Source organism: Chiloscyllium plagiosum, chromosome 9, assembly GCF_004010195.1.
Source record: "Chiloscyllium plagiosum isolate BGI_BamShark_2017 chromosome 9, ASM401019v2, whole genome shotgun sequence".
Classification (NCBI taxonomy): Eukaryota; Metazoa; Chordata; class Chondrichthyes; order Orectolobiformes; family Hemiscylliidae; genus Chiloscyllium; species Chiloscyllium plagiosum.
Genome location: NC_057718.1, coordinates 11093307 through 11103171, shown reverse-complemented (window position 1 = coordinate 11103171; position 9865 = coordinate 11093307). Strand labels below are relative to the sequence as shown.

Sequence of the window (9865 nt, the reverse complement as noted above, 5' to 3'; positions counted from 1 at the left end):
ACAAATGCGAGAGGATAGGAATTTTGTATCTACTGTGTATTTCTTTTGAATAGAGGGTTATCAGACATATCTTTCAAAAGAAGATAAACAGATTCAAAACATCAGTGCTTTTACATTGTAGGCCCTCAAAATGTTACGTTATTCCTTATGCTATTACAGAGCATCCATTTAACATTAAAGTTATGTCCTAACAACAAGATTCAGATTATCCACTATACAGTGCACACCCTAACCAGATGTAGATTTGTTCCTACAGTCAGTTCTGATATAACGCGATAGTTCTGTTCTTGTTATAAAAACATAGCAGCACCATTTAAACTGATGGGACTAGAATTGCGTTATAGCCAAAACAGGCAAGGAAATTTTGCGTTCTACAAATAATAGTCTAAATTCTTCAATCATGTTATAGCCAATTCACATTGAAGAAATGCCCATTATAGCAGAACCAGCTGTACTTTTAAATGATCAAGAAGTAAAGAGATTCAGAGTAATTTACAGCACAGAAGTTACTGAATCCAGCCAAGCTGTTCTCTCAGTTTGGACCATGTATTGCAACTATAAACAGATTTGTTAAACATGCTCTGATCCACAAAGTTCACCACCATTTCTATGAATTTTAAGATTAAGTTTCACATATACATGACAAGAGGAAACTGAACACTAAGTTTTTTTTGGGTTGGAGCCATGTGCAGACCAAACAGTGGACATCAGGAAAATTTATTGCTCTTCATTAAATAGGGCCATCTTTTGACGTCCACCTCAATGGAATAGACAAAAAGCGTCTAAGACCCTTATCTGGAGAGCAGCATCTTGAACATTACAGTGCTCTCTTAGCCACTACATGGAATCATCAATCTAGTTTATCTGTTCCAGGTCTACTTTAGGACTAGAAATATAAATGTCTAAACTCTTGTAAAAGTGTAAAGTTTAAAAAAAAAACTCACTTTTTCCTTTGTCCTCAGCTCATTAAACATTTGCTGTATTTCCATTTTCCAATCATCTTGCATGGAGTGAAATGATTCCTGGGGTAAATCTGTTATGACTGTGGCCTCAATAGCAGTTAGTTGCTCCAAAATGGTAGCGAAATTTGGACGGACGTGAGGATCCTGGTCCCAACATTCTGAAAGTTTCAATAGATTATTGGGTCAATTAAAAAAAAACGGTTTCCTTTTCTCTAATTTTCTTTCGTTTACTGAAAGCATCAACTCTTCCTACACACCTTCAGCCAATGTCAACCCTCTACAACTTTTTCTAAGTGGTCACTTCATCTCGGAGGCTATGAAACCAAGAGAACTCATAACAGGGCTCACAATCTCCCAGCAATTCAATGGAAATAATCATGTGAGAATCCTGACTGCAACTTTTCTCTTTAATCTAGTTGTTTTTCACAAAAATTTACTTTATGCACAAGATGTGCAATAGGTGCGCTGTAGCCAAACTGCTGAAGCTCAGGTGAACAAAAAAAAAGACTGCCTGACATCAAGGCCACGTTTGGCCAAGTCTGCATCAATGAACCCGAGCAAAACTGAAATCAATGGGAATCAGTCTCTGCTATTTGGAGTCATTCCTGACATCCACGAAGACAGTCGCACTGTTGGAGGTCAGTCATTGCAGCAGAAATTCATCAGGTTAGTGCCCTCAGCCCAATCATCTTGCTGCTTCATCAATGACCTTCCTTCTATCTTAAGGTCAGATGTGGGGATATCTGCTCATGGTTGCAGACTGTATGGCAACATTTGTGACTCCTCAGATATTAAAGCAGTCCATATCCAAATGCAGCAAGATTTGGACAATACCCAGACTTGGGCTGACAAATGGTAAGTAACATTCATGCCACACAAGTAACCACCTTCAATAAGAAAAAGAGACAATCTAACCATCGCGCCAGGGCATTCAAGGGCACTACCATTACTGAACTCCCCCATTATCAACTTCCTGGGGTTGCCACTTATCAGAAATTGATTTGGACTAACCACATTAATATAGAAGCTACAAGAGCAAAGGCTGCAGTGAGTAACTCACCTTCCGACTTCCCAAAACCTCTCCATCAACTACAAAGTACAAGTCAGGAATTTGATGGAATAATCCCCACTGGTCTGGATGAATGCAGCCCCAATAATGAAACAGCCTGCTTGATGGCCACCATGTCCTCAAACATTCATTCTCTCCACAAACAGACATGCAATTGCAACAGTGTGAATCATCCACAAGATGCACTGCAGAAATTCACCAAAAATCTTACATAGCACTTTCCAAACCCACAACCACTACCACCCAAAAGGGCAAGGGCAGCAGGTACATAGGAACATCACCACCTGCAAGTTCCTCTCCAAACCACTCACCATCTTGACTTGGAAAAATAATGCCATTCCTTCAATGTCATTGGGTCAAAATCCTCCATAACGGCATTGAACCTACAGCACATGGACCCTTGCAATGACAGCAGCAGTTTGAGAAGGCAGCTCATCATCACCTTTTCAAGGACAACTAGTAATGGACAATAAATGCTGGCTCAAGTCCCATGAGTGAATAACAGAGAGAAAAAGTAGTGCAGATCAATTAGGTTAAATACAGAACAGACCATTAAACGGTGCCTTGCGCCAGTTATTGTACAGATTCTAGTGACGTACATTGCATGAAACAGTGCCCAAGTCACATAATGCAAGGGGTTTTAGGCTGTTGTAGCTCCTTGGTGTACAATAACATTGCCTTTTCGCAAAATCTGTCCAAATTTAACGTGTCACTCAGCACTTAACTTGGGCAAGCTCCTTTCACTGGAAGGCCAATGCTGAGGCCTACCATAGCTTCCTAACTGCAATCTGACTGAGAAGAACTGCTGTAAGCACAGACTAGGATTCAAACCGAGATACAGTGAAAAGTGTTGTTTTGTTTTGTGTGCTATACAGGCAAATCGTACCATACAAAGTATATCAGGAGGCAGAACAGAATGCAGAATACGGTGCCACAGCCACAGAGAAGGTGCAGAGAGAGATTAGAATTAACATTCAAAAGTCTGATAAAGCGGGGAAGAAGCTGTTCTTGAATCTATTCGTATGTGTATTCAAACTTCTATTCTCTGCCCAATGGAACAGGGTATAACTGGGTGGAAGGAGTCTTTGATAACGTCGATTGCTTTCCTGAAGCTGCACCTAATGTTTCTTAACTAGCAGTTGTCCAAGAGAATTTTGAGTTATTCAGTTTTACACAAGGCACAGAGAACAAAAATAGTTCACAAACAAATTCATTAAAACAAAATGCTCCCTTCAAACATGTATTTTACTGCAATCCTTTGTCTACAATTGAAAGCAATGGTTTTATCCATTATCTTGCTTTAATGCAACTTAATCTTGGAGAAGAACAAAATTTCATCCCTGATCTGTGTTGGGCAGCTGATCTCAGCTGTGCAGTACAGTACATTTGAATGTAGCAACTGTGGATTAGGAAGCCAGGGGTGGTGGAAAAGAGAGACACTTCCTCTTTTAATCCCTATTCCACCATGCTTTTCATAAGTTGCTGTGCAAAATCAAGAGACGATTTAGATTTCCCTATTTTCAGACATAAAGTCAATAATATTGGTCACATGACCAAAACCTGACAGCTTTTCCCATCCATAGAACCGTATGACAGCAAAAAAAGTCAATATGCACATATTGTTTTTCATAATCTGTAACATGATTCCTATCATGCAATTCTCTGATCAAGTAACAACAGGAGAATTTAAAGAAAGAAAAGCAAGAATTGCTGAAAAAAGCTTACATTTTATAAACCAGATGCTAGTTAACACCAGTTCAGGACCAGAATTATAAATGCTGAAACATAATTTGATTGCAAAGTGTTAATTGAGCAGGGTCATCAAGTTAAATAAAAAAACTTAAGACCAAGGGCAACTACTCTTCAATATAGCTCAATGCATTACACAAATCAGCCGTCCATCCATGGACTCCATCTATACTCCTCACTGCCTCAGGAAAGCAACCAACGTTATCAAAGACTCCTTCCACCCAGTTATACCCTCTTCCATTGGGCAGAAGATATAAAATTTTGAATACACGTACGAATGGATTCAAGAACAACTTCTTCTCCGCTGTTATCAGACTTTTAAATGGACCTCTCAAATGTTAATTCTAATCTCTCTCTGTACCTTCTCTGTGGCTGTAGCACTGTATTCTGCATTCTGTTCTGCTTCTTGATGTACTTTTTATGGTACGATTTGAGTGTATAGCACATAAACAACACTTTTCACTGTATCTCGGTACAGGTGACAATAATAAATCGATCAAACATCTTCTCCACGGCCACTCTATCCAGTCTCTCTATATTCAGTAAAAATTTCCATGACATTCGTGCTACCCACCAATCTTCTAAACTCCATCGAGTACAGACCCAGAGTCCTCAACTATTTTTGATAAGTTTTATAGATTCATACAGTGCAGAAAAGATTCTTCGGCCCATTGAGTCTGCACTGACATAACTACCACTAAAAGTGCATTCATCCCAATTTCCTGCACTTGTCCTATATCCTGAGCTCCTCCAGAATTTTGTTTTGTATCAGATTCAATTGACTTGACAAATAAATTCAATATTGTTTCAAGTACTTGGGTTGTAAATATTTCACATAGTACGAACGTGAATTCAGTAAATAAATTGCACAATACAGACAAAACCAATACAGGACATCTTCACTTATGACTCAAATTTTAAAAATGCAGAGAATAAATTATTTTAAAAAGTCTATCCTTTCACAGAATTCAATTTACAAGACCACTTGCTTACCTTCCATTAGTTTGGTGAATGGTTCAGGACATGTAGACGGAATAGGAAGGGTTAATTTGTTGACAGCTACTCCATATGCGACGGCAAGGCCATCAATCCCACGATAAGGTACTTCTCCAGTCAGTAACTCCCACAGTAACACGCCATAGCTGCAAGCACAAAGAGGTGACATCAAACTCCTTAAACATCAACAGCAGGAAGAAAGTAATAGCAGAAAAGATTTACAAGATGTTGGAGGATTTGAGCTATAGGGAGAGGTTGAATAGGTTAGGGCTGTTTTCCCTGGAGCGTAGGAGTCTGAAGGGTGACCTCAGAGGTTTGTAAAATCATGAGGGGCATGCATAGAGTAAATAGACAAAGTCTTTTCCCTAGGCTGGGGGAGTCCAGAGATAGAGGGCATAGGTTTAGAGTGACAGGGGAAAGATATAAAAGAGACCTAAGGGGCAACTTTTTCATGCAGAGGGTGGTTTATTTATGGAATGAGCTGCCAGAGGAAGTGGTGGAGGCTGGTACAATTGCAACATTTAAAAGGGTATATGAATAGGACAGGTTTGGAGGGATAAGCCGGTTTGTGGCAGGTTGGACTAGATTGGGTTGGGATATCTGGTCGGTATGGACGAGTTGGACCAAAGGGTCTGTTTCCATGCTGTACAAATAAAGAAAATAGAAAGAAACTGTTTGGTCCCTTGAGCCTTTCCTGGCATTCTACCGGTTGGTAATTTGGACCTCACCATTATTTACCAACATTTGTTGCATTTCCCTTATCCCACAAGAACCCACAAGGTTCATTTTCATACACAATACTTTGGGAGAAGAAAATTTGGGATTTTCAGCATGTGAAAGCTCTTTCTGAATTCATACAAAGGAAAGTTTTCCATACCTACTTTGTTTTTCCCTTCTAATATTTTATACTCCTTGATTATATCAATCTTTAACCTTCCAAACCTCAGGCTCTGGCGGAGAGTGGCACACGTGATAGTCTGGGGGAGGAAGAGGGGGCACACATGATGGATTGAGGAGTGGAGAGGGGGCACAACAGAGAGGGAGAGAGACACACACAAACAGACAGAAGCACAGAGAGACAGACAAAATGTGGGAAAGATTAATGGAATAGAATTAATTGCAATTAATTTTTATTCTTTATGTCCGTAAGAAACTTAAAGCACCTTATAATTGCAGCACCTTCCAAATCCATGACCTCTCCCACTTAGAAGGACAAGGACAGCAAACACATTGGAAGGCCACCACCCACAAGTTATACACCAACCTGACGAGGAAATACATTGCTGTCCCTCCTGATCAGAACTGTGTGTATACCTACACCACATGCACTGCAGCAGGCAATTAGGGATGGGAAATAAAATGTTAACCCTTGCAGTGCTGCTCATTTCCCGTGAAAAATTTTTAAAAGTCCAGAATGTCATGTTGGACAGCTGAAGGGCATACCAACCTCCAAACATCACTGCCTTTGGAAAACATGGATGATTTGATAACCTCAGGGGCCATCCAAGCATACGTCCCTGCCGCACTCATCTTGGTTGTTTTGTGCCACTCCCTGGCCAAGCCAAAGTCAGTGATCTTCAATGTCTTGTTGGCGATATCATCATTTTCAATTTTCTCAAGTAACAGAACTGAGGGGGTAAAAATATAAAGAACTACATAAGCATCACCTTGTAAATACTTAACCTCGCTGTCTCCTTGCTCAGAAAGTGAATTTCTAAGCTTGCCTATTTAGGTTACTACATTGGTTTGTGCTGTCTTCAGAAAACACTTGTTCTGATCAATATTACCATTAAAGTGGAACAGTTTTTAAGTGTGGTAGTTTCCCTGCAAGGACTACAGCCCATACCCATCCCCTTCGCAAATTCTGTTCTATTAACAACTTTGTTATGTGTAATTAACTCAATGGATTTTCAGAATGGTGGCAAATCCTTTCACCATGGTCCATAGTTTCTTCCAGGAGGAACAGTAGAAAAGCAGGACACTGTCCTGTGTTTCAGTCAGGTACAAACTTCTGGTTAACTCATCCAAGAGCTTATCTCAACAATGAACATCAACATTGTGATAACGGAAGACATCAAAGCCTAATGCGATCCATTGCTGTCCTCATCAGTAGGCCACACACCAGCATCATCCAGCTGGTGTTACTGAAGAGCAATCTGGACCAGGAATTCTGACTGATGTTTGACCTCCCTGACCTGGGTCAGAAAGGTCAATCATAGTGATCCAAAAAGGAATTTCTGGTCTCCAGAGCTTCAGTGAATGCTGAGAGAATCAAAGAAAATAATTGCACTGAATGCAGATCTAAGAAGCACATCCATTCCAAGGCAAAACTGCTTAAGTCTCATCAATTATAAACCACTAATCTAATGTGTTTAACGTAAAGATACTCATGTGACCATCATGTGATATTTTAGTGAATTACCAACAGTTCCAAGCCTGGTTTGTGCTGTAACGGTTATTAATGCAAAAATGAAGTTCAACTGCAGAGAAGACAACACAGCAATGTGCGTGAACCGTAATGACACACAGCCTCCACTGCAGACACAACTTTACCAAAGAAATTTATAGGTGCAGTGCAAAAAATACAAGTTTCACGTAACAGAAAACACCACTATAAATTAATTTCTTTCAGCTCTTGGACTTGCCAAACACCAAGTAGCAAGGTTCAAGTTCTTTTTCATTGCAGAAGTACAACAGTCGCAGTGACTGAAATAAAATAATCTAGAATTTTACAGCAAGATTCATATTTTGTGCAGAGGTGCCAAAAGACGTTAACAGAATTGGCAGCATAAAAATATTTCCAAAAGGTTAAGTGCACTATCTACTTTCCTGATAACAGTACAGTACAATCAGTCAACGTCAAAACCAAACAAATTAATCTCCCACTTTTAATCAATTTTTTTGGATCAACTCTGCTCTTAGTTTCCACTTACTGATGTTTAAACTACAAACAACCCAGCATTGTAACACTTATCTTGGGAATCAACACCATTAATGCAAGTTTCAAATTCCACTCCAGTAGGTTATTGAATCTCAAAAAAATTAGTGAATAGTTAGAGACTGCTGACAGCTGATGACAAAGAGTTTCTGAAGAATGGAAATGATAGCTGACTGCTGAATTTGGGAAAATATTCCAGAAGGTCACCAACTAACATTTTTCTTAGGGAGAATACTTTGCTCTGGTGTCAGGACAATGAAACTACTCAAGCACATATGCTCTATCCTCTAAGATTTTTAAGGCTGATTTGGATAACAGAGAGTCAAGTTTTCTGAGCGTATATAGAAAATTACTCCGGTTTCTTTGTTTTAAAGCAGATCAGCATCCTCCACGTGCCTGTCTGGAAGTGGAGATATTACATCAGGAGACAGGGACTGCTCAAGTTTAGATGAAAGCAATTATCTTGTGAAAAAATACAACCTGACAGGGCCAGAGACAAATTGCTGGGTCAGACAAGTGCATTACTAAGCCAGTATTAACATACAATTCAATTTCCAAGTTAAAATATAATGACTGAGATAGAGACAAAGTAACTGAAGGGCTGCTGCTTTTCTTCCTCTCAGTTGCTTTCAAAGAGTTAATTCATTCTGGGATCTCTAAATGTAAACTCCCCAAAAAGGATGGCAAGCAAGAGAAAAAAAAATTGGTTTCTTCCAGCATTAATCACCTCTTTCCTCTAGTTTAGGTGGTTTACTGGGGACTAAACTCACTATTTCCTCCCCTTAGCACCACCGTCCTTTAAAAGCTTTTTTGGTTCAATTTTAACCGCACACCCAAGTGCAACCTTCTGTTGCTTCCAAAGTAAAGGAAAGCAAGTTGGCATCGAACGAACAGAGATGACTTTCCAAGTCAAATGGTTCAGGTGTCACAACGATGTGCTCTCAAATTTAAGTCATCAGCAAAATAACTTTGTCAATATTTCAGCACACCAGCAGTGCATTTTCACGAGGTCCTGTCTGCTGGATGTGAAAGATCTCATGCCATTTTTCAAGAGGAGAGGATTTACCAATGTATTGGCCACCTTGCACATCAGAAAACTAAATAATCCAGTCATTTAACCAAACTCCATTTAGTAGGATTGGCTGCCATGCCTACCCAAAAAAATGAATACATGCCAAAAACAATTCAATGAAATTGAGGTGATTTTGAATGTCCTAGGGCACAAAAGGTGCTGAAGATATGCAACGTTTTCTTTTTCTATATTGCTTTCGTGACATTTATTCCATATGACCAACATCAAAACATATTAGTTAATCCTTTATTTGACTTTTGTCCACTCACTGAAAGTTATGTGCAAACTCTCAGGCTTGTTTATTTATATAACAAACTGCATTGCTGAAAGCAAGCAATTTAGCACCAGGTTCTTTCATAAACACAGTTAAACTCCATCCAGACTTCCATGTCTTGATGACTCCCTAATTCGAACCACTTTGTGTTTGTATGGAAGCTGAACTCGGTATCTTATCTGGGAGGCCATTGCACATCTGAAATGAGTGGAATCTCTATACTATATTGTTTTCACCCAGACAGAGACTTTAATTTCATAATTATCAGTGAATAACTGCCAAGTGTAAAGACTGTGGCAGCACTGTTTTTGGCTGATAGGGGGCAGCAGAACCATACTTTTGGTTTTAGTTCAATTGAAAAAGATATCCACAATAGAATTGATCTAAAGGACACAGAACTAGGGGAAAGGAACTGGCAAAAACATTACTGCATTCAGAATTGAAAAGGAAACTGTTAGAAATAAACATTAGGAGCAAACAGAACTTGGATTAACACTTCTGTGAAATTTTTGGTGAGCACAAATTATAGTTTGTTATATTTCCAGAATTCTGCATAAGATTCTCAGCTTTACATGCTCCACTCAGAGTCATAGAGATGTACAGCATGTAAAGAGACCCTTCGGTCCAACCCATCCATGCCGACCAGATATCCCAACCCAATCTTGTCCCACCTGCCAGCACCCGGCCCATATCCCTCCAAACCCTTCATATTCATATACCCATCCAAATGCCTCTTAAATCTTGCAATTGTACCAGCCCCCACCACTTCCTCTGGCAGCTCATTCCATACACGTACCACCCTCTG

At 39.6% G+C, this 9865-nt stretch overlaps 1 protein-coding gene across 1 annotated transcript in view; it reads right to left on the bottom strand.

Annotated features, from left to right (window-relative positions):
• The window catches only part of LOC122553164 (mitogen-activated protein kinase kinase kinase 9-like), an 86754-nt gene that overhangs the window by 15046 nt on the left and 61843 nt on the right, over positions 1–9865 (bottom strand). Inside the window, exons 2-4 of the mRNA XM_043696751.1 lie at positions 6224–6404; positions 4774–4922; positions 945–1120 (exon numbers count right to left, since the gene is read on the bottom strand). Of these exons, the coding sequence (XP_043552686.1) occupies positions 945–1120; positions 4774–4922; positions 6224–6404 (506 nt within the window). The remainder of the gene's footprint in view (positions 1–944; positions 1121–4773; positions 4923–6223; positions 6405–9865) is intronic.